Source organism: Sturnus vulgaris, chromosome 19 (assembly GCF_052056855.1).
Source record: "Sturnus vulgaris isolate bStuVul1 chromosome 19, bStuVul1.hap1, whole genome shotgun sequence".
NCBI classification, from domain to species: domain Eukaryota; kingdom Metazoa; phylum Chordata; class Aves; order Passeriformes; family Sturnidae; genus Sturnus; species Sturnus vulgaris.
The window spans coordinates 4017567-4042671 of record NC_142261.1 but is presented as its reverse complement, the minus strand read 5'-3'; the positions used below and the strand labels follow the sequence as shown (position 1 = coordinate 4042671).

Genomic DNA, 25105 nt, shown 5'->3' with positions numbered 1-25105 from the left:
TGATTGTAGCACACAGAGAAGGACTCTGGGGGCTGTGGCTGCATTTCCACACTGGCAGTGGTTCTCCATCTGCCTGCAGCCCCAGGATGATGCCTCTGTGTCCCTTCCTGCTGGGCCGTGGCTGAACAGCCACTCTGGCCTCTGGGAAGGTGGAAATGTAAATATTTTTCTAAGCAGAAGCTGCGAGTTTGCGCTGCCAAGGCCAGAGGAGCCGGTTCCTGCAGTGGGCACCGGCCGAGCTGTGCTGCTGCTCAGGTTTGCTCAGGCCTCGGTGCATATTCCCTAAAAGTCTCTTCCTCCCTCTGTTTGAAGGATAGGGAGCAGCAACGCTGCAGCAGCTGCCATTTCCTTTTATGCAGAGGGCTCAGGAGCAGAACCACGTTGGTGCCGTGTCAGAGCTCCGGGAAGTTCCCTGGAACAGGGGACGCAACGCCCAGGGCAAGTCCCAGGACATGGTCGTGCCCCTTCCACACCAACCCTGGGCTCTGCAGTCCCCTCACAGGACAAGCTCAAACCACCACAATATCCCCAAATCATGGAGGTTTGTGAGAAGCCCAGAAGGAATTTGATTTTGCCATGAGGGCTCGTGGGGAACACCCGGAATTGCAGATCGGGTCACAGTGCCAGTGTTGAGTGAGTTCATCCCATGGGAGAGGTGGCTTGGCTGCGAAATTCTTCACTCCTGCACCTGCCAGCACATCTTGCTCAGCATTTCTCTACCTGTCAGGGCTGCTGCTGCCAGGTTCTCCTGATGCTGGTGTTGGCAGGAGCAGCAGGAGCCCGGCCACCAGCCCTGATCCCACTGGGAATTGGTTGTGTTTGCTCTGGGCAGCCTGGGCAGGGATTTAAGACTTCCAGTGGAAACAAACGGGGTTTTGTCTGTGCAGAGCAGCTCTGCAACATGCCCTGATAAAGAACTGTCCCAGCAAGGGACCTGGCTGGCTCCAGGCTGATAAGGGCTGGGATAACCTTCATCCCTCACTCCTTCCCCTCGTCAGTGGCTGGAATTCGCTCCTGACACAGGACGAGGTGGTGGCATCCTGACCATGGTCCATCTGCTGTGTGTCTATGGTGCTCAGAGGCTGCTGGGTCCTTCAGGTCTCTGGATGAGGCCCTGCGGGCTTTTCCAGCCTCATGGAATATCAGGGGATGCCTTTGGGCTGAGGCCAAGTCCTGTTTGCCAACTCTTTAGGTGACAATGGGGTAACTCAGCCCCGATACCATAGAGGTGCCAGTGCGTGCACCTCTTTTGGGATGATCTAGGTGCATCCTGCATCCTGCCTCGGGATGCTTCCCAGCTCGGGGAACCATAAAAGGCAAAGCCCAGGGGCAGCGGCTGGGCTGGGAGCTGCGGCTCGCTGCAATGCCAGGCATCCCAGCTGTGTACAAACGGATTAGAGCCCTCCAGCTCTCCGGCTCCACCGCCTTCCGGAGGGTTATGCAAAGGGAGGAACGTTCTGCTGGGAGGGTTATTTAGAGAAATGCCCGGTGCGTAAATAGGGATTTTTGATAAGTTGTGTTTCGGAGTCTCCTCAGGGAGTTGTGTCTGAGGCTGCTGCCGGGCTCCCGTGTTTATCTCGGGCAGCCGTTCTGTCACAGCAATTCCCTTTACCATCAAGTTTTTCCCGCAGATCATTGCAGCCGCTCCGGCTCTGCCCCGCACGCTCTGTGCAGGCTGCATCTCTCCCCCAAGCTCTGGGACGCAGCCCAAGGCTGAGTGCTGCTTCCAGGGAAAGAGCTGTGGGGGAGCCGTTCCGCGTCCGACAAGCACGGGGCAGGGAGGAGGGAACAGTGCCAGGGGCACGGATGTGCATTTCCATCTCTTCGTGGAACCCACAAGGAGCTGGCAGAGGTGATCCTGCCCAGACAGCCTGGCAGTAAATCCCTCTGGAAGCAGCGAAATCGGAGGGAAGCCAGGATTGCTGCACAGGACCGTGGGGAGTTGTTGCTAGACTAGGATGAGGAAAGAGCAGAATCCCTGCAGAAGGATGCAGATGAGAAACAAGTCTTGACTGCGAAGTGCCATGGACCAGCAAATCAGCAGCTGGAGGGGGTTTTTCCAGTTATCCAGGTGGGATGTGTTTGGGTAGGGACCAGCGTGGCATCAGCTGTGCTGGGTGTGGTGTCAGAAGTGGCAGAGCACGGGCTCCGTCGTGCCAACGGGATGTTCCTCTCTGCTGGCCATGAGGCCAAGGAACGCCGGTTCACATGACCCAGGCTCCGACGCTTCCAAGTGCCGCCGTCTCCCAGAGCGGAGAGAGGAGGAGGCGGTGCTCAAAGCCTGCCGAGACCCAAGGTGGGAAAAATCTTGGCTGGCCAGTCCCAAAGCACTTGGAACCAGGAATTACGGTGACAGAGCTCCCGGCCATGGAAGCCTCCACCTGGCAGAACTATGGATATTTACGGGATGACACAAGTAAGGCGAGGGGGAGAGACTGCCCAGCTTCCCGGGGAGAATCCGCAGGGACGTGTGAGGATTATCCACTGCTGCAGCTCAGCCAGGAGGGCCTGGGACACAGCCGGGAGCGGGGGGACCTCCCCGACCTCCGGAGCGACACCGCAGGCCCTGCTAAGAGGTCGGAGATGAGCAGCAGCGGGCAGAGAGGGCAGCGGGGGACGGCAGGGGAGCTGTGCCTGGAAGAGCATCCCGTATCCAAGGGGTGCAGGAGAGGCCGGGAGGGAGAAGCCCCCCCGAAGGTGTACGAGCTGGAGGTGGTGCCCAGGCGGGTGGGCACGGGCAGGACGGTGAGGCCGGTGGTCTACAGGCTGGAGGAGAGCGAGTACCGCCGCCTCATCCAGGAGGCAGAAACGGAACCTGAGGAGGAATGGGAAGAGACAGAGGACACGCTACCCTTGATTCAGGAGGGCTACGCAGGGGATGGGAAGGTGGCAAGCCCCAGTCTCAGCAGGCTCAACTCCTTGGAAAGAGTCCTGAGGAGGCAGATGAGCCGCTCGGACTCAGAAAGCAGCGTGGAGAGCAGGCAAGTGACCAAACTGAGCCCCAAGGGCCCCGCGGAGGGGAACAAGCCGATGGTGCCCGTCAGGTCCGACAGCTTCGAGCTCATGGACTACATCCTGCAAAACAAGCAGGAGGCAGGCACACCTGTCTCCTACATCCCCAGGGACAGCAGCAGGGCGGCCGAGGGCCTGAGGCAGGCGCGGAGCTTGGCCCCCCAGCCCGATGGAACTCTTGACCTGTGCCAGAACGGGCAGGCCAGCGAGGAGGATCCGGCCAGGAAGGCCGAGCCAGACCAGCAGGTAGTGAAGAGCCTCGAGAGAATGGTGCCTGCGGTCACAAATTATCCCCCGGTGGCCAGAGACACCGGGAAGCTTTCGAGACAGAGCAGCAGCCAGCTCGCGGAGAGCAGGGAGCAGCTCGGAGGTGAAGATGATGAACTCGACTCCTTCATCCCGAAAAGAACCCCCCCGGCCCCCCCTGTCAGGACCCACAGCAAGGAGAGCCTGGCTCTGAGTATGAGCAAGGCTGTGGCGCTGACGGAGGCGCTGCTGGAGCCCCTGGGCGATGAGGCCAAGGCTGGCAGGGAGCAGTGGGCAGCGGCGGGCACGGAGCTGCTCCCGGGAGGCAGGACTGCGGGAGGAGGGGGCTCGGAGGAGCCGGAGCGGAAGGGGAGGCAGAGTCAGGAGGATGAGAATGTGCTTAAAGTTGCCGATGCCAAGAAAACCTTCGAAAAGCCCAAGGCGTCGGAGGGGACAGCAGCAGCACCAGCGCCCAAAAAAGGTGAGGAGTGAGGGGTCCTGGCTCTGCCGGGGAACTGGGGGGGGTCTGGATGTCGCTGTTCCAGGGCAGGTGGGAACACGGCCGTGGATGGGAAATAGCAGCCGGGAATAGCCGGGTGACACACGGGATGTGCTCAGGGCACGCGGAGTCTCCTAAGGAGGCAGGATGGGAATCAGGTGTTGGTTCAAAGCCCTTGGTGCAGTGAAACTGTTTTGGAGAAAGATTTGTTTTATCAGACTTCTGTGTAGGAATAAGTACAATTTACTGCTTCTCACAGCAGCTACAGTGCAGTGGTGTCCATAGGATGTGTTCTCCCACTGCCATGTGGGATTATTTGCCTCTGTCCCTGCAGGCACAGGGTGAGCCAATGTAATTTTATTTTAGCTATAAAAAAGCAGCATTATTTTCTCTAAGTTCTTTTTCTCCTGCACTGTGACTTCACTGAATAAGCCTTTCAGAAGAATGACATCAACTTGGAAACCCTTTCACTGAAAAAAATATGGAGAAGAGAACTCTCTTGAAATTTTCCTGGTAAAACAGCAGCTCTGCAGAAATAGGAGAGATAGAAATGAGTGTTTATGTGAGAGTTTGGATCCCGCAAGGAGCCACCCGACCCACGCTGCTTAACTCCCATCTTCTGTTCAGTGACAATCTGCAATTGTGCATTTCCTTATAAGGGAAAATAAGTGTTTTAAGGCACAGGAAATCTGTGGTGGCTTTGAACTGAGTCTGCTTAAAAAATAGGTGTGATCGGTTACTGTCGCGACAGAGTCGGAGCGCGAACGTGCCACAGTTTGTGCGTGTCAGGGATGACAAAATCCTTGCAGGGATGACAAGCAGCTCCTGTGCTCTCAGGAAGCAGCTGAGGACACGATGTAAAGAAATAGAGTTGGGAGATATTTGTCCCTGCAAGCAGTGCCAGGCTCAGAGCGTGGAGCAGGGTGGTGGTGTCTGAGCGTGGATCTCCACACTCCTCCAGAGGGAGGGAGGGTGTCTGCTCTCACCGGAGCTGAGCTGGAGCGTTCCCCTCAGCCGCACAGGGCACTGGGATGGTTGATCATCCTTGCCGGGATGGAAGGAGCAGGTGGATGCCATAGGACTGGCAGAAGGAGGGAGTGAGAAGGGATACAAGGAATCAGCTCCCTCCCCAGGGCAATACCAGCTGCAGCCCCATCCCTCCTGACACATTTTAACCTCCTTGTTCTCCAGAGGAAACAGGGAGGGAGGGTTGAGACAATATTTCGGTGCTGACCTGTGGAAATGTTGCAATAAAAAAACACAGACACACCGAATGGTTCGGGTTGGCAGGGACCTCAAAGCCCATCTCGTTCCACCCCCTGCAAGGGACACCTTCCACTAGAGCAGGAAGAAGAGCAGGAAGAGTTTCCCATTTTGCTCTATCCATGACAGTCTGTTGGGGTTTTAAAAGCTGGCTTAAACATTGATCTTCCCAAATCTCAAACATGGAAACCTCACGTGGATTTACCCTTATGTGTTTCCTTTCTTATACCTCTGATTTTTCCAGCACCTTTGGTCCAACCTGATCCTAGACAGCAGGGAGAGAAACAGAAGATGGCAAAAGAATTCCAAAGTGCTTGAATAGTGAGGCTCTGTGATCAGTGCCCAGGAACCCCAGCACCCAGCCCCGGCTCCTTCCTTGCCTGCCTGATTTTTTCCTGCTGTCCAGGATGCTAGGAATTGTCAATCCCAGGATATTTATGTTGTAAATAAAATACAGCTTGCTTTTTCTTTTTTTTTTTTCTTTTTTTTTTTTTTCTTTTTTTTTCAGTTCTGCTTTCTTGTCTCTCTCCTCCTCGTTAATCATCCGAAGACAGCAACAAAGGAAATCCCATCTGTTGCAAGCAATTGCTTTGGGTTTATTTGGTGGCCCAACATTTTAATTAGGTATTGGGACCTACCTCCCCTTCACTGCAGAAATAGAGAGGAAATTAAAATATATTTCACAATCCTGTCTAATGATGGAGAAAAATACACGAGGAAATAGATTAGCTTGAAATTAGAGGTTTCTTTTTGCTGTAAAAGCTCGTTTTTGGATGCCTTTCTTCCAGCTGAGTTGGGAGGGATGTGTCTGACACTGATATTACTGCACAAAAGGTGTGAGAGTGGGGAGATGCAGTAATAGATGTACTGGATGAAATCTATTGTAAATCATTAATAACCATAGCATCAATTATTAATGCACATCCTGGCCTAATGTTCACTCATTCCTTATCCATCTCCAGCATCCTCCAGCCCTTCCAAGCAGCACAGGCCCTCGCTCACCACACTGGATTTTATTGCCCTTTGGGGAGGGGGGTTGAGAATGACCCCAGTTCTGGGGTCTGGAAGTAGCACAGTGATGGTTCCATGACACACAGAACTGGGAATAAAGCTCAGGGGTGCTGGCTCCCAACCCTGCCCTTTAATCCATGTTTTCCTCTTTCCTTGCTGCCACACTCAGACACTTCTCCCTTCCTGGCTGTTGTTTCAAAGCATCTGATGGAAAGTTTTGCTCTCCTTATCTTCATTCCCTAATTCTACAGCTCCCCTTTCTGGTCAAGGATTGAACAAGGCCACTCCAAAGGGATTTTGCTCTCCCTGTCTCTCCTTTGCAGGAACTGGGGAACACTTCCCTGGGCAGAGCACATCCTCCCAGCCACAGACAGAATCGATTTCCCATTATCCAGAGCCCTTAACGTGGTGGCTCTGAGAACAATTTAGTCTTGGCAGCTGCTCAACAGTTGATGACCGTGGAAATGTCCCTTAAAAACCGGGATTGGGAGTAGTTTCATAAAGCTGCCCCTGGGACTCACTCCGTGCCCATGGACATGGAGGAATTAAGGCAGGAAAAGTAAATTAATGCTGAGAGTAAATCTAATTCCACACGGAGAAAGTGGAGTGAGGAGGGTTTGTCACTGCAATCGGTTCAGATTTCAGAGAATCCCAGAATGGTTTGGGTTGGAGGAGGCTTTAAAGACCATCTCTTATTCCAACCTCCTGCTGTGGGCAGGGAACATTTCCCTGCACTAAAAATCACTAAATTCCTGTAATGTTAAGTGAAAGGTAAGATCACATTCCTGATTTCAGCAGGAGCAGCTCTTCCCAATGCTGCAGGGCCTGGCCTTGATGGGATCCCTAAATTATGGAAGCATAGAAGGAGAAATATAAAAATGTTCACATTTCATGTGGGAGAGCCTAGTACTTCCCAGTAAATAAATATGATGATAAAGTAAATATAATAATAATAATAATAATAATAATAATAATAATAATAATAATAATAATAAATCAAAAGGCTTCAGGAAGTAAATAGATAAATAGGGACATAAAAATCCTTGAAAAGCTTAATAACTTGGATACCTGCAAACCCAGGGTTCAAGACTGTCCTGTCTGGCATATTGTGCTTGATTTAGAAGTTAAGCTGCAAAATAACAGCACTTTAAATTGCTGATCTCTCTAAAACCTCCCTAAGCCGTTTCCTTCCATTTAGAATACATTTAGCAATGAGGATTTCAGCAAAAGTATTTGAGACAAATTCATCCCTCCAGTGACCTTACAGGTTCCAAAAATGGGGTTCATCACCACTCTGGGATGGCTCAGAGACAGCAAACTGAAGAAATTGATCAAAATTTCTCCTAAAAAAAAGGTGCCTCAGGTGTTTCTTTACCTCCTCTAACTATAAACGTGGCCTTGGTGGGGAAGGCTGTGGGACACACCCAGTGTGGTCCTCGGGAAGCACATCAGGCTCATCCCAGGAGCAAAGCAGGGGGATTTATTGCAGGGATGGAATTGATGCATATTTGCAGGAAGCTAAATTTAGCAGCTGACATAAGTTTCAGAGGTGGAGTCTGTAGCCACGGTGCTGTTTCCGTATAAAGGCTCTGAGATAGTTTGCAGCAATCCTGCAGTGATGTAGCTGAGGGGAAAATATGTGGGGTGGCTAAAAGTGAGTTTTTAAATAAATCCTGAATTTCTGCAAAATGTGCTAACCGGGCGTTGGTAAAATGGGACAAACTTTAATGTGTTGCTCCTTGTAGCTGTAAGGATTGGTGGTTTTCCTTTAGAAAAATTAGGATTTGTGGCATATTTTGACAAGTTGTTTACCTTGAAGCACTGTGGATAACATTTAAATTGTTTGTTAGGATGGTTTTACTCATCTGAAGTGATGAAAATTAGTGGTTACAGCACAACCAAGGAGCACATGTAAAACCTGAGCTGTTTCTTCTGTTTGTTGGAGAATTCAGCCTAAAATTCCTGTAATTTCTTCATCACCTTGTGATCTAAACAGCTTGTTAATCCCAGACAGGATCTGGGTGTTCTTTGGAGTGTTTCCATCCAACTGTTTTAGGAAGCTCTGGCAAAAATTCCACAGGTGTTATTTCCACCTGAGTCCATCCTTAGCGACTCTTCCAGTGCTGTGTTGAGCAAGGAATTTCCATCTCTGCAGGATCCACCCTTCCCAAGGCAGCTCTTGAGAGGATTAGGCTTCAATCAGATTTCTCAGGACAAATTTCACTTTGTGACCTCTGTGTGCCACTTTCTTTTCAGTTGGAGGCCAAAAATCTTCCTTGGTTCTGAGCTGTTGGGAAGTGCTGGGTGCTGCTGCCTTTGTCCTTGTCTTCCAGTCCAGGCTAAAGCATTGCTTGGTACATGATTAAAAAATCAGTTTTATAAAATTTAACCCCTCCCCACAGGTTTGAGACTTTTAATAAATTAAGGATGGGCAGGCAGGACTCTCAGCTCTATCACTGACTCATTCTGTGACCTTCAACACGTCATGTACATACGTGGAAAATGTGAATCACAACCTGAACTCCTTAAACTCTGAGTTACCTGCAGCTCTGCTCCAAGGCTGCTTCCATTTTCTTCTCTTTTTGCTTTAATGAGATTGTTTGAGGGAGCAGGGTGGTGTAATTGTGCTGGACTGGCTTTCAGAAAGAATCTATTGATTAATTTCAGGGTAATTGTCATGAGCAAGGGTGCAGCCTTGCCACTCTAATCTCTGTGTGTAATTTTTTTTATCAAGGTGTTGCTCAGCAGGTAAGAGAGGCTTTCCTGCTTGTTGAATCAGCGGTTACATTTAAGTGTCAAAGGTTAATAAATGTAGGATAACATTTGTTTAATCTGTAGCTACTGATGTTTCCATCAGCTGTGACAGTCAGACCAGGACAAATGTATCTCCCCGAGGTTTTCCGTGGGTTTTAACACCAGCTATCACCCACAGCGGGTAATTCACGGTCCTGTCACAACTCCGTGGGGGAAGAGGAGGGCTCTCAGCTCAGCTCATCACGACATATATTCCTCCAAATTCAGAAAGATTAGAAAAGGAATTAGCGAGGTGATGTTCCCCTGAAACATTACCCTCCCTTAAGCATCAAACCACATGCAAATGAACGTGCAAACGTCGGCCCAAACGGATGAGGAAGCTCGAGGAGTTTTGGTTTTGGCCATGTATGGTAACACTGAGGGCTGTGGGCTCTGCTCGGGTGTTGTTCACCCGCCCCTCGGGCTCCCTGAGGCCGCAGTGGCCCCGAGTGTGGCGGTGTCACCTGTGAGCAGCCAGGTGTGTGTGTGTGTGCAAAGTGCTCGCCTCACCTGTCAGAACAGCACAGATACAAACCCTACACCTCAAAGTGCAGCGTCCATAAATTTACTACAAGTGCAATGAGGAGAGCATCTGCCCTGGGTGTCTCGTTGAAGTGTGGTTCTCAGCTGGGGTTGAGCTCTGCAGTCTTTAGCAGGGGTTTTTGTCACCGTCCTTTTTTCACCATAGCCGCTGTGATTCGGTGTGACAGCGTGAGGTGACGCGGTTGTTTTCTTGAGAAGTTGCTGGTTCTCCTCAGTGTTGCCTCTGAGGACAGCAGGCTCATGTCACCCCTCAGGGCAGACACGGCCGATCCCTCAGGGAGGACATGACCGGTCCCTCAGGGAGAACACAATCAGTCCCTCAGGGACGATATTATCAGTCTCTCAGGGAAGACACAATCGGTCCCTCAGGGAGGACATGACCGGTCCCTTAGGGTTGAGATGATCTATGCCTCAGGGAGGACATGATCAATCTCTCAGGGAGATCCGTGCCTCAGGGATGACATGATCAGTCCCTCAGGGCAGACACGGCCGATCTCTCAGGCGTAAGATGACTGATCCCCAGGGGTGACATGACCGGTCCCTCAGAGCGGACAGGACTAGCCCACAGGGAGGACATGGCCGGTCCCTCAGGGCGGAGGTCCCTCACGACCTCCCGCCTCCCACCCGCCGCTGAGGGGTGGCGGGGCGGGGCCCGAGAGCGCGCGACCGCGCGTGGTGCCGAGCGCCGCGCGGCCATTGGCTGACAGAGCTGTCGCTCAAAGCTTCGCCCCGCCCCCACGGGGGGTGAGGCGAGGCTGGGCGGTGCCTGAAGAGAGGGGGCGTGTCCTGTTGTGGGCGTGGTCTCTTCGGGGGCGGGCCCCGCGGCCGCGCTGCCCCGCCCCACCCCGCGGCGCTCAGTCGGGCGGCGGCGGCGGGCGGAGGAGGAGGCGGAGGCGGCGGCTCCGCCGGGCTGAGGAGCGGACGCGGGAGGCGGCTCGGGATCGCGGTGCGGTTCGGGGGCGGTGAGGGCGAGCAGGGAGAACTGGAGAGCACCGGAGAGCGGGGATGCGGCTGGGCGGGAGGCGCGGTGCCCTCCGGAGGGCGCCGGGCAGGGCGGGGGTCCGGCCGGGCGGGCCCTTCCCGCGCGGGGCCGCCGAGCCCTCCGTGAGGCGGCGGCCGCTGTCAGCGCGGGGCCCGCGGCGGCAGCGCCCTCCCCACACCGCCTCGGCCCCGGCCGCTCCCCGCTCCCTCCTTATTAGGCAGCGGCGCGGGGTCGCCGCCGCATCCGCATCCGGCCGGGGCCGCCGGGCAGGGCAAGCCCGGGGCGGGGCGGCAGAGCCGGGCGCTCCCGCCGCGCACCTGATGCCGCGACGGGGACAGCGCTGGGGGGCTTTTGTTCTGCATGTTTTCCTTTCATTTTTTTTTATTTTTTTCCCCCCCCCGACTTCTTTTCCGCCCGGCGATGCAGCAGCCGCTCGGTGGCACCGGCGTGTGCCGCCCCCGGAGCGCCCGTCCCCGCCGTGCACCATGGCAGAGGACAAAAGATGAGCGCTCTGATGGGGGTTTAGTTTGGGTTTATTTTCTGGAGGCTCCCGTAGGGCAGGTCCTTGTCACGCCGTTATTAGGGGCTCTTTCGAGGCTGTGCAGGAGATGTGTGGAATCCTGGGCTGTGTGACATGTCATGGAATCACCAGGGTATCACAGAACGGTTTGGGTTGGAAAGAACCTTAAGGACCATCTCATCCTATCCCTTTGCAGTGGGCAGATGTCCCTAGGCTTTGTTTTGTCTATGCAGGAAGTCACATTGTTTAACTGTGATATGCCAAAGGCTGGAATTTAAATGTTAGTCCATACCTGTGCTTTATGAAATTCCCACCGATTCCATTAACAGCACGAAGGAAGGTCTTGGACACGTGGGCAGGTGTGTGACACCACCGCACAGAGGTTCAGCTGTAGGACATTGTGATGCCATAATTGCCTGACTGCACAGGAGACAGGTCTGAAAAAAGAAGAAAATGAAAAAAGGCAGTGAAAGGTGCCAGGAAAGAAAAGTAAACCCGATGGAAGCAGTTTTATTGTTGAAGATAAGTGATATGCTGGGGTTTTTTTAGCAGCTGGAGTTGGTCTGAGCACGTCTGGTCGTGCAGATGTGCGTGGGGATTACTGGGAGCAAAACCAAAGACGGTGGCAAAATCAGAGAGGGATGTTCTGAACACAGCGGGCTGCAGTTGATTTTTCGGTCCGCCGCTGAATTTCCCGATTTTGTTTTAATTTTAGGCCAGGCTGTTCCCAAATTACCTGGTGCCATCCTCTCCGTCTGTGTGCCTCCGTGGCAGGCACGAGGGGAGCTCTGGAGTGTGGGAAAATGGTGTGAAGTGGCACAGCGTGTCCTGGGAGAAGCGTGTTTGGATGTGGGGAAAGCAGCGGGTGTTGTGTGCGGGAGGCAGGAGAGGGTTTATTCCATTTTCATTTGAATAACGAGCATTGAATCATCTTTTCTGCTCAAGGGGGTTGAAAAATCCAGATGGCTGTGTGCTTGCAGGAAGGTTTTATTGCAGCTAATAGTGGTGTTTGCTAAGGACTGTGTACACAAAGGTAGAAGATCAAATACTTTTGTGGCAATGCCTGTTTATTTTGGATATATGTGTTTTTCTGTGTTTTCAGTAGCCCTAGTAAGACCTGACACACTCGGGGACACATCAGGCAGCATTTGCTCGGTGTTTGTTTCATTACAGCACTTCATAATAGTAATTTTTCAATGGTCACTTGTAGCCTTTTATCCAGATTGCTTTAATCAGCATTTGTGTTCTCTGTTGGCATTGCTCTGTCTTCTCCCGAGCTGTCTTTTCAAACATCATTGGATTTTTTCAAGTGAAATCTTCATGCTTATTGCATCTGTCACTTCTGGGATTCACTCCAAGCAAAAGGCAGGGATTCAGTTTAATGGCAATGAGGAGGAATGTGCAGAAGGGGGAAATATCAGCTTTTCCCTGGGTGATGCAGCACAGGGTGCCGAGCTCTGCCCTCGGTGACATCGTGGTGGCCACGTCCAGCATTCGACTTTAACGAGGGCTTTGTATAATGGCTCATTAAACCAAAATGTTGTGTTGTGATGTGGAGGGAATTTATGGTCCTGGCTTTCATCTGGTGATCGATTCTGAGGAATATCCCTGCGATGCCAGCTTCCTATTCTGAAGACACGAGCTAAACACTTCCTGGCCTGGGTTTGCAGCTCGGTGAGGTCATCAGTGCACCACTCCCAGGGCCAGGAATGTCCTCTTGGGCAAGCTCACAGGCACATTTTCACTTGACTTTTAAAGTCTGGGTTTGTTTGTTTTGATTTTGTTTTACTGAGGCATTTGTGATAATCTGAGCCCTTCTCCGAGGATGTGTTGGAACAGAAACTCACCGAGGATTTGAAGTGCCCCAGTTTAAGCCTTTGCAGGGCATAGGAACAAGAATTAAATGTCTGTGCTCTCTTCTAGCTCGCTCCCTGTAGTCTCCCCCATTTAATATTTCTGGGCTGGTGTATTCTGGTGGGTAACTCTGAAATCGGTATCATTAGAAACTGCTTAGAGCTTCAGTTTAGGCAGCTCCTGGAGCCTTGTGTGAAGAGTCAGGCAGCTGGTGGCTTGGGGCTGACAGGATGGGAACTGCTGAGTTTTTGTCACATTCTGTACAGTTGCAGGTGGTGGTGAACAGCAAGTTAAAATGAAGCAGAAAAGGGTTTTAGGCTTAGCTGGGTGACTCAGGAAAGCAGCAATGAAATTCCATTTTTCTGGATGTGTTGGCTTCACCAGTGTGGTTGGGAATTGTTTACTGGGCCCTTTCTTTTTATCTGTTAATAGGATTGCTTTGTTCTGCTTTCCCTCCTGTGAGTAACCATGCAAAAAAATGGATTATTTGTTTCTTTTTGAGGTTATAATTGTTCAGTACATGACTTTTTGTGGCTTTTCTCATCTCAAACCACACATAGGCATGAGAAATACCAGCGTGACACAGAACTGCTCAGCTGCCCCCAGGTTCCACTGGCAGCTTTGCAGGGCTTGTCCTTGGAGGAAAAAAAATTGTCTGGAGAGGATCCTAATGGAATATTAGTTGTATCACCAGCCATTAGTTGTGTTCGTGGGGTTGTGTAGGGAATATAAATCCAATCAGGATTAATGGCTGGAGATAATGATGTAGCTGGAAAGTAGAAGGTGGCTGTGGGGCAAGTGGATAATTTTACTTTACCCCCCTCCCATGAAATTCCTGATGCCAGTAAGACAGGGGGGATCTCTTGGAGCAGACACCTTCCTAAGGAGTCACAAAGTGCTCCTCAAATGGAAGAGGATTTTGTGATGGAACAGCCTGAAAACTTTAAAATCCTGCTCTGTAGGTTAGGAGCTTGACAGAGAAATACTGAAAATGGCATTTACTGCTGCCTGCAAAGGGAAAACCTGTGGTTTTTGAAGGCTGCTGATGTGACAAAGTGACAAAACATGGCCTTTTGGACCATTTCTCCTCTGTGCTGATGACTTACAGAGGGACTCAAGGCAGAATCAGCTGCACTAGGGAAAGAACAATTTCTTCAGCATGACCACTTTGCTTCTTCAACACCACAGGCTTTGTCTCAGTCCATGTTTTGTTGGTGATAACAATAAGTGATCTCTAATTTGCTTTTTGCTGAGCCTGTGATGACGTTTGATGGCTCTTGGTGGGAGAAGTTGTAATGACTCTGACATTGAGCTGGGCCTCTCAGCCCAGCATAATTAGGTTTGTCTTGTTTTCCTTTTTTAATAATTGAATTTGGAAGAGCAATGGAAATAAACCAGTGGTGGGATCTGACTTAAAGTGATTAAGGCTCAGCCTGATGCTGAGATGAGCTCACAGCTCTCCTTGGAGTGCTGCTGAGCTGTGCTTGAGGCCAAATGTTCCCCTTAGGAAGGACCAGGGTTTCCCTGTGTTTTTTCCAGATTTTGGCTGCCATCTCTGTAGGAACGAGCACATAGGTGTAATAATTCTTCTGAGCTGAATATTAAGGCAGCCATTTCTGCATTTATAGCAGATGTGTCTGAGCAGGATTTCCTAAAACTCCATGGGAATGGTGTGCCTGAAGCTACTCCTTGTTTGCATCCCTGTGTGAACCTGGACAGTGCATTGCACCTGCAGTTCCTGGTTTAAGTAATCCCTGGGAAATGGACTTCAAATCACTCAATTCTGAGTATTTGGAAATAGGGGAACTTCCCCTCCCTCCCTCTGGTTCTGCATACAGTTGCCATAGAGACCGTGTTCCGGAGTCCTTGAAAATCCATTGTTTCTCCCAAATAAACATAAAAATCTGCAGCATTAAAGCAGCACATTTTGCAGTGTCCCATTCCTGAGCATTCCTTCATCAGGAACTCTCTTGACAGGACAAGGAGCAATGGACTCAAACTGAAAGAGGGGAATTTTGACTTAGATTTAAGGAAGAATCTCTTCCCTGTGACAGTGGCAAAGCCCTGGCACAGGGTGCCCAGGGAAGCTGTGGCTGCTCCATCCCTGGAAGTGTCCAAGGCCAGGTTGGATGAGGTTTGGAGCACCCTGGGATAGTGGAAGGTGTCCCTGACCATGGCAGGGGTGGAATGGGATGAGCTTTAAGGTCCCTGCTCACCCAAACCAGTGTGTGAACAGGGACTTGACATCCTGCAGTGTGCCAGGTCTGGAAGCTGGACAAACTGATAATGGGTGTAATTAGCAGCTCCAGGGATTAGCAGGCAGTAACAAATTCAATCTGTAGTAAGCAGCATGTCCCTTGGGAGCTGGGCAAACTGGCCATGCTGGGCAGATGATGGCTTGATAGGGAAGATTGTCATCAGCAAAGGCTCAATGCTCAGGCACCTGCTCAGGGCTGGAATTACCTCCTGGAGTTGCATTTTTTTTCCCATTTTCACTTTAAATACTTAAAAAGCCCTTATGGTCTGTTGTTTCCTGCTGGAATCTGGATCCCCCAGCTGACTCAGGGTGTCTACTTGGCATTTCCTTGGCATTTTTCATCATACCTGTGTGAAACAGATTAGTATCCTCCTTTCCAGGCTGGGAATGTGAGGTGACACACATGAGGTTTTACTCAGGGTCTGGCAGGTACTGGGCTGGGAATACTAAATGGAGTTGTTGTTTTACACATGGTTCAGGTATTTGCCCCAGCACACGTGGTGGGATGTGTACATGTGGATAAATGACCATTGTTACACTCTTAAAGTCTTAATTTCTTACTTAATTCCCTGCTGCAGTACTTACATTAATGATACCATACCTTGGAGGCTGGAGGCCCAAAGCTGTCTCATTCAAAACAGGAGTTGTATTACATTTTTTTAAAGTTTTCAGTGATACTTTTTAAGGTTTATTTGAATTTTTGGATCTGCTGAGATCAATTTGCAAGGCAGGAGAGAATCCTGAGCCAGCTTAGGCAAACACAAGTTGCCAGACATTCCTCTGCAATATATTCTGCTTTAGCACAGCCTGAAGGGTGGGCACAAAACTCCTCTAGCTCAGTGTTGCTGTGCTTCCAAGCATCTTTTTCCTGGCCACTGCCAGGAAAATTGCTCCTTTCCGGACCAATTTGTTCTGTGTGGTGTTTTAAGGTGCTGCTGTTAAAGGTGGGTGTCCTTGGTTAGGGTCAGCCTACCCTGGGGTTATCTCTCCCTTTTTCCCTTGGCTCCCTGATGTTTCTTTGGGGGTAAAGGTTATCTTTTTGTTCTTTGTATGCCTGCTTTGCCACATCCATCTTCTGCTCTACTCAGGGAATTGTTAAGTGCCCTGAAAGCTCCCATAAAAACCAGCTGGGCTTATCTGGGTGTAATTCTGTTGTCTGCTGGAAATGCCACAGGGATTCCCAAAGGACTGGAAGTGTGGCTTGCACGTGCAGCAACGTGACTGTCAAGCCAACAGGTGAGTAAAGCTTAAAGGTCATCAAGGCACAGGCTGTAATTCTTCACTTGAAACCAGTTCTCCAGCTGAGAGCAGCCAGCTGAAGGTCCAAGAATTCCCCAAGGAATGAGCCTTTGCCCAGTGTTGGGATGGGTGTGATTCTCCCTGTCAGGGAAGCTCAGAGGTGGAGGTGGTGCCATGGAGGTGTCAAGGACAGGGGTAGGAAGATGTTTTTCCTTCTTGGATCTGAAATCTGTCTTCACAGCCTAGAGTGTTTATTAAATCTCCTTAACAGACTAAATCTACTTCCCTAAGTGAACTTTTTGGTTTCTTGCCTGCTCAGAGAAGTAAGAAAAGTGCTTTGTGTCACCCTCATGGTTTGACACTGGGTTGTGCCCCCTCGCTGTCATCCCAGGACAGGTCAGTGACAAAGGACATCTGTAGGACAGAGGAAATGTGTTTGAACTTGGAAGCCTCTGCTAAAACAGATGTTTGGGGGGCTGTAATTGGCACCATGAGACAGGGATGTAAAATCAACTTAGCAGATTGAACTCTCTGGATTTGAGTTCCAGCTTCCTCCGGCCCTGTCCTCCCTCCCCCAGCCCTGATTTCAAATTGCACGTTACGGAAACAGGACGGAATGACAATGGTGCTCTTGGAATTATAGGCTGCTTGGCCAGAAGAGCTGGCAGGACAGCAAATGGAAATGTGGAGAAACACACGCCAGTTCCAACTGGGAGCACTGAGATTCATTTTGCAGCTTGTTTGTACTGCATTAAAATCTGAGATGTTGGCGTTGTCCAGCCCGAGCCTCCCACGTCCTGGGGTGAGGATGTTGTCTTGTCTTTGACAATTCACCATTGTTGGGGTTATTTTGTGAACATTAAAAGCAGTTCAGTGTGGGGGCCTCACCTGTTGGGTGGGTGTTGCTCAGGATGTGCCAGCCAAGCTCATTGTGACTTTTTGGAGCAGAGTGTGTCCACTGGAAATTCCAATGTGATGGACCACGCTGCTCTGTGCTGTACCTCCAGTCTACCTGAGACGTTCTCCAGGACTCCAGCCCATCCTTTTTGTGTTCCAGCAGGAGATGTGTGGCTGTGCTGTTAATCCATGAGGAGCTGCCATTGCACTCACCCTCTGCTCCTGGGTCACATTCCCTTAGGCAGCTCCAGCAGGTCTGGGAGTTGTGCTGGGTCCAGCAGAGCTTGGAGCCGCTGTGGTCAGGCCAGGGTCATGTGGAGAACGCTGCTCCTCACTTGGTCAGTCTGACTCACTCTTGGCCAGGCTCTTTGGGAGCCTTGGTTGTACTGATCTGTTGTTTCTGCCTTATTCTGGATTTGGGAGGAATTTGTGTCCCAGTTAATTTGGTGTTTGGAGCAGAGGGTTCTGCAGGTCTTGGTTCCCTGATGATGCAGAGCTCTGGGAGAACAACTGCAACCTTTTATCTGTGAGACTGTTTATCTCTTAAAACACCTTTCATGTTTAGAATTTTTTCCTATGGATGCCAAGGGATGTTGCAATTGAGAAATAGAAAACAGCTTGTCAATTCCTTTAGGGATTGGGCTGGAGCCCCTCTGCCATGCAGCCAGGCTGGGAGAGCTGAGGGTGTTCATCTGGAGAAGAAAAGGCTCCAGAGAGACCTTAGAGTCCCTTCCAGTGCCTAAAGGGGCTCCAAGAGAACTGGAGAGGGACTTTGGACAAGGGATGGAGTGACAGGGCAAGAGGGAATGGCAGGGTTAGATGAGCTATTGGAATTCCTGGCTATGAGGGTGGGGAGGCCCTGGCACAGAGTGCCCAGAGAAGCTGTGGCTGCCCCTGAATCCCTGGAAGTGTCCAAGGCCAGCTTGGATGGGGCTTGGAGCAACCTGGGATGGTGTAAGGTGTCCCTGCCCATGGCAGGGGGAGGAACTGGATGAGCTTTAAGGTCCCTTCTAATCTAAACCATTCTGGGATTTCTACTCCCACGAAATCTTCTGGTCATTTTTTAAGGAATGATCCAATTAAGTAAGTGAGGAGAAGCAGGGTAGTGTTCCCAATAACGTCCACTGGAGTTTACCAGGAGCTGTGCTTGGAAAACACAGTGTTAATGGAGTTCCCTTTACGTCTGCACCTCTTCTTGACTCCAGCAGAATCCTGGGAAATCCTGCAGGTGTTGTTATTTCTGTGCTTTAGGCTCCCAGCACCTGGGAGCTGCTGTCTGCTTGACTTCTCCTTAAATCCACCATCAGAGAGGACAGAGAAATCCTGTGTATGAGCTGAGTGTCAGGTCTAGTGCTACTGGTGAGCTCTTCTGTCACACACAGAGAAACTCATGAAAAATGATTTCTTTTAGGCAGATTTGATTGCTTTGAGCTGTAGGAGAAAACAGAGATGAAAACACAGCATTTTACTGCTGTGAGCACTCTGTTAGAAAAAGGTGCTTGGTTGATTGGGAATGCTGGGATTTGGTGATGATTTGATGAGAATTTCATGAAGCTGTGCTGGGGAACAGCTCTTCTTCTGTTTGTAACCACCAACCTTTGCCCAAAAAAAAAAAAAAAAAAAAGAAAAGCCTCCAATGTATCTCAGGAATATGGTCTGGAAAACACTGGCATGTAACCTTCAAGTGAGAGAGGAATCCAGTGGGTTGGGGCAGCAGCTCTGACCAGATTGCTACTTCCCTCTTAGCTCTGATAAGAGAACTAGGTCAGTGCTGGGGAGAAGCATTTTATCACTGGCTTCCCTTAGCTGGAATCCTGGGAGAGCTGTGTGCTCCTGCTTGTGTTTCCCTGGGGATCACAGTGTGGTGTGGAGCCCTGCTCTTCCCTCCTCCCCACGGCTGCTCACACGGGTGTCAGGAGCATCCCTGGGGCTGCTGTGGTGTCTGTGATTCAGGATTTTGCTCTGTCTCTGTCCGTGGATGGGGATACAGTGTGCAAAGAAGCTTCTCTGGTGTTTATTCCAGTGGAAAAGAAAAGGAAGGATTTTTGGAGGGGATCATGTGAAAGGCCACGGCCTTCTGTGGTCAGAGGTGGGAGTGTGTGGTGTGTGGGAGGTTTTCCTTTCCTTGTCCAGTAAAAAGCTTCTGTGGTGTCCAACCACTGTGCAACTGTCTCTGCTGGCAGCAAAAGTGCAAGCTGAAATGCAGGGATCACAGAATCCCAGAATGGTTTGTGTTGGAAAGGACCATAAAGCTCAATTCATTCCACCCCCTGCCACAGGCAGGGACATCTTCCATACTTCAGCCTGGATCTGAATACACTGAGGCACCTAGAATGTTCAATCCCTGCTCTCTTAGCCCTGTATTTTGTATTTTACTTGCCTTTATAAGGTTTTGTCCTGAGTTTCAATCCCTTATTTTTATCTCCACTTTGCTCTCTTTTCATTTTAATACCCTTTTTTGCCCAGCCTGTGGTAACATTCCCTAAAACATTCCCCCACCACCTCTGTGGTGGGGCAGCTTTAGTGCCAGCTGACAGAGGATGCTCTAAAAGATCTAAACCTAAAAAAAAGAGGCTTTTTGGAGGCTGCTGCTCCAGTGCAGCAGGAAAACTCCCATTCCTGCTGGTGTCTCCCTTTGCTGCTTCCCCATCCTGCTATGGCTCCTGCTGAATTATTTTGTGTAATGATTTTTGTGTGCATTCATTGCCCTGCCTTTCTGGTAATGACACAGATTAAATGAAGCCAGACAACGCTCTCAGTTCGGGGTAATGACTTTAACTGCGGCGTCCTTTTGTCACTGCAAATTATGGTCAATGATGTAATGCTGGATGTGGAGATACAGTGACAAAGTGTGGGAGTGGTAAGATCATCCCAGAAGGGTTTGGTTGGAAGAAAGCTTCAAGCTCATCTCATTCCACCTCCCTGCCACAGGCAGGGACACCTTCCACAACCAGGTGATTTCCCCAAGAAGATGAATTGTATCCCTGGAAATCTTGAAGTGAAAATAGCCCCAGAGGGGAGATGTGAGATGAGCACACACAGGTAAACCCTCAGGAAATATCGAGTCCTTCTTAGTGATCCTGGGAGATTTGAGCTCTACAGGCACTTGTGACTTAAGAGTTCTTCATATTCTAAAGGTTTTCATTTCAGGTTACAGCTCTGAAATCCTGAGCTGTATCAAGTGTTTCACAGGTTGCAGCCAACACCTTGTGCTTCATCCAGAACAGAAATTTCAGCTTATTCAAAGTTTGGGTTGTGTTACGTTTTTGAATGTGCTGGGCTCCCCAGTTGAGATATAATCAAATTCCCTGGTAGTTTGTGGTTTAGGTTCCCATCCCAAAATAGAATCTTGCCAGTGGTAGTACAGCTGGAAATTTCAGTATTAAGTTCATATTTCAGCTTTTTGTCTTTAAAATGAAGTGAAATCAGATGGCAGGGTCTTGCTCAACCTAGGCTCAAGTAACCAAAGACTGAAAATAATCTGCACACAAATATGATGTGTTTTGGAATTGTGACCATCTGTAGTAGTGTTCACCTTTGTTTTAAATAACTTTGAACAGCTGAAAACAACAGTTCTGTCAGCAATGGACTGGATATGGATTGATTGGGAAAGGGATACACAGAGGGAATAGAATTGTGTTTAAAAGCACAGAAACTGCATCAAGGCATTTGTGGCTGTTCCCTTTTTCTGCTGAGCTTTCATGTGAAGTTGTGGGGTGAGCTGAACTTCTTGTGGCCATGTGACATTTTTTTCCCCCACTTCCTTCTTTGCCCAAGTCTTGCACGACTTCGTATCACGAGACTGAGTTCTTTGATTCCGTGGGTATTTGGAGAGGGAGATGAAGTTTTCCAAGAGCATGGAGTGACAGGACGAGGGGGAATGGGTTCAAACTGAACAAGGGTAGGTTTAGAGGAGATATTAGGAGAAATTTCTTCCCTGTGAGGGTGGTGAGGCCCAGGGTGCCCAGAGAAGCTGTGGCTGCCCCTTTTCTGGAAATGTCCAAGGCCATGTTGGATGGGGCTGGGAGCAACCTGGGCTAGTGGAAGGTGTCCCTGCCCATGGTAGAAGGTGGAATTAGGTGAGCCTTTCTGTCCCTTCCAGCTGAAACCATTCTGGGATTTTATGATACAAATTCCTCCTGCAGCCTTGCTGGTGACATACTGGTGACAGTGGTGGCAGGATTTCCCTGGAATAGGTGTGCAGCTGGACTGAGCCCAGGGCAGTGTGTGTGCCTGGGCATGGCCCTGGGTCACTGAGAACCCCAGAGCTTGCACAACCAAGGCTCTGGAGTGAGGAAATACCAGAAGGGAGTGATTAGGAAATAACCTGGAGGTCTCTGTGCCTTTTCTCACTGGGGTGCAGCTGTTGGCTCAGTCCCTGCTCCCTTGGGTGGGATGGAGCCATCCTTGCCCTGAGGAGCACGAGGGGATGGTGGTGTTTGAATGCCCTCAAACCCTCTGAATGCCTCTGTCCTCCCTTCCATGTGTGGCTCTGTACCTTATCTTCCACAGGACGTTCAAAGTGCTCCGAGGAGGGAATGAGCAGATTCCTTGTGGGCTTCTCTCTGTGGTGGCCAACTGCTCTGCAGATGTGGCTCAGCTCTGCTCCCAGAGGGTGTTCTCTCCATGCCAGGGGCAGGTTGGAACATCCATGGTTTGGGTTTAGGATTTGTGCTAGTTATGCATTGAAGGCACATAACATATTTCCTATTTTTTTTTATAAAACCAGCTCTGAGCACAGAGCTGGCCTGCTGATGAGGTTTTGCTGATGAGGCCCAAGTGGCTCAGCCCAGCTGTTCAGGATGACATTGGAACACAGTTGGTACTTGGGAATCCTCTGGGCTTTCCCATGTTTCAGTTTCACCAATGGGACCATCCCCTGTCCTTGCTGGCCCTTGCACCCCACCCATCCCATAATAACATTCATAATTGCTGCTGGTGCACTGCCTATAGAACCATTGAATTATTGAGATTGGAAAAGACCTTTAAGATCATCACGTCCAACCACTGACCTCTTAATTTTTATTTTTCTTAATCTGTTTCTCATTTTTTAATAATTAAGGCTGGACCTTTATTCCAAAGCTCCTCAGACTGGGAGTTTGGGGATTCACCATCAACAGCTGCAACTTGACTTTGTTCACTTAAGGAAGAGCTTTTTCAGTCTCAAGTACCAACCTTTTATAAATGCTGTTCTCTCTATCCACTGGATTTGTATCTCCTCACCCCCCCCCCCCCCCCCTAACAGTAGCCTGGGGCTGTCTGATTTCAACTGGCCTTTTATTCCAATGCCTCCCTTTCCAGAAGGGATCACAATCACATGGGCTGAGCAGGATTTTGCCATTAGTGGGGGGTTTTCCTGTAAGTGTTCCCTAGCAGGATGCGTTTCCTCTTGCATAAGCAGGCTGCAAACCCTCCGAAGCCACAGAAATCCATCTGTTGGATTCTTGAGACAGATAAATCCTTTAAAAACAGGAAAATGGGCAAACTCATGGTAGCTCTTGTGACACATCATGATGGGAGATCAGAAAGGAGTGGAATGAAAAGTATCCCTGTGTGAGCGGGGCCGGTGGCATCCAGCCTTTCCAAGCTCCTTTTAGAAACTGCCACAAGGGCTGGGCTGTTCAGACTGGCAGATGAACCCAAAGTTTAGGTAAAATTCAGTTGGAAGTCACTCAAGGAGGGAATAAATAGGAGATTTGAAGGCTCATTCCTCTGTCCCCACCAAGATGCCGTGTGTGGCCGAGCTCACAGGGATCCAGGAGCTCAGCAGCCGTAGATCTGTCAGCACTTCTATTGTGGAGGCCTTTGCAGGGTGTCCAATGCTTCTGTTTTAATTTTGCTGAGGGTTGTAACTCTGGCAAAATTTAAAGGCCTTTCAGCTCCCAGTCAGGAGGTTTTAAATCCTTTAAATTTGCACTTTACCCCCCAAAAATATATTCTATCTAGCAAGTGGATGGAGATGGTTCCTCAGCCAAGGTTTAACAGCATAGATAATGATGTAATTAACTTCTTTTTTTTTAATGCTTATGCTCCAAGTCTACTTCCTAAGAGAAAATCCCCAGCATAGCCCCCTTAGCCATGGATCCACTTCCTTACCCACTTGGGTATTTCCAAAGTCACTTCCTAAAGTTCCCTGAACCACCCAGGTCATCCTTTTGCAAGTGTCATAGAGGTTGAATCAGCCTTTCGTTAGGGTGAATCATCTCAGGTGTTGGTGTCTCATCTGATAATGCTAAAAGTGGCACAAAAAAGACATGGAGCTGTTAGAGCAGGTCCAGGAGAGGCCACGGAGCTGCTCTGAGGGCTGGAACCAGGCTGGGGGTGTTCACCTGGAGAAGAAAAGGGTCCAGGGACACCTCAGAGCCCCTTCCAGTGCCTAAAGGAGCTCCAGGAGAGCTGGAGAGGGACTGGGGACAAGGGGTGGAGTGGCAGGGCACAGGGAATGGCTTTAAGACAAAAGAGGGTAAGTTTAGATGGGATATTGGAAAGAAATTCCTGGCTGTGAGGGTGGGGAGGCCCTGGCACAGATTTCCCAGAGAAACTGAGGCTGCCCCTGGATCCCTGGAAGTGTCCAAGGCCAGGCTGGGAGGTGTCCCTGAACTGAACCTTTCAGGTTCCTTCCAAACCATTCCATGAATTGGCCAAGCCTGGAGCTCCTGCCCGTGACTCTGCTGAGAGAACCTGTGCCAACCAAACTGAACTCTGGATCTTCTTGGAGATGGGTGAGGAGGAAGAGGAGAAGGGAGGGGATCCTCTTCACTGCAGGATTGAGAAACAAAGAGGAGACTGAGCACCCTTCCCATTTAGGGACGGTCTGTGGCAGGGCTAGGACTCTTTTGGGGTGCTCAGGCTCCCAGTCCCCACGTTGGGTTTTTCACCTGCTCTCCCTGGTGAGCTGAAAGAGCTGCAGTCGCTGCTCCTTCCAAGCACAACCAGCACATTCCCCCCCTCCTTCTGCTTGGAGAGCAGCCAGATCAAAATGGCTCTGATCCAACGCCAAGAATCACTCCCTTTGCTATGGAAATGAGCACTTGGAGGCTGCTCACCATGTGTTCATCACAGAGTCCCTGCTAAGGATGATGAGCTGTAGGTGGGGAAGAGGGCAGGGAAGGTGTGTTCCAACAGATCCCTTTGGAACAAATAGGGATATTTTTGGAGGCATCTGAACTCTCTTGTGTTTTTAAAAAGTCATTTATAGAAAACCGAATGATTAGCCTTTGTATCAATGGGTGAAAATGAGGGAAATAAAGCAGTAGGATTTCACCATGGGGTAAAGGGAGTTTCTCTTCCATGGAAGTGGATGGGGTGACAGATCCCGAAGATCTGATATTTGAAATGAACATTTTTTCCTGCTGTTCTGGTATTGATCAAGTGAAGAAGAGATACAATTATCCAAGTGATACAAATAATCCTTTGTAACCATCACCTCTGAATTCCCAGCATTGGAGCAGCCCCATTCCCAGCCCCTGGCTCTGTGGGATTTAATTCCAGGCAATTTGCTGTGCTGGCTCAGCACGACAAGTTCAAACCTTCACTTTACCTTCTTCCCAACAATCTGATTTTAATCTGGACTCACAGCAGGGTGGGAATGTTGCCAGGGGATGAACACTCCTGGAAATCCACCGTGCACAAAGCAGGAGCCTTTTCCCTGCTCCTGGATGAGCTGTGCAGGAGGATGATGAGAAGGGTTTGCTGCAAGGTGGGAAAGGGCTGAACTGGGCACAAATTCTGGTGGTGTCCCAGAACATTCCCAATATCCTGGGGGTGGCCTGGGGTCATCTGGAATGGTGGGAAGATGAGGGTGATGCTGCTCTTGTGTGGTGCTCAGTGCCACACCTGGCCGTGGACTCAGAGGTTCAGCTGAGCCCTCCCAGCTCTGGGAGGAGCCCTGGGGATGGAATTGTGTGACAGGGCTAAGAATGAGTCGACACAAATCAGTAACTGGGTGTGGAACTGCGTTTTTAATGATGTGTCTTAAATGAACCTTGA

The 25105-nt window shown here is 50.1% G+C and overlaps 1 protein-coding gene across 3 annotated transcripts in view; it reads left to right on the top strand.

Annotated features, from left to right (window-relative positions):
- The first annotated feature begins 2352 nt into the window (after nt 1–2352).
- The window catches only part of CORO1C (coronin 1C), a 47666-nt gene continuing 24913 nt past the window's right edge, over nt 2353–25105 (top strand). The window contains exon 1 of one of the 3 annotated variants that reach the window (XM_014875008.2): nt 2353–3739. In XM_014875008.2, the coding sequence (XP_014730494.2) occupies nt 2368–3739 (1372 nt within the window). In that variant the 5' untranslated portion in view covers nt 2353–2367. Of the gene's footprint in view, nt 3740–10209; nt 10330–25105 lie in introns of those variants that run through there. The other 2 variants (XM_014875009.2, XM_088176204.1) reach the window with 2 other exon arrangements.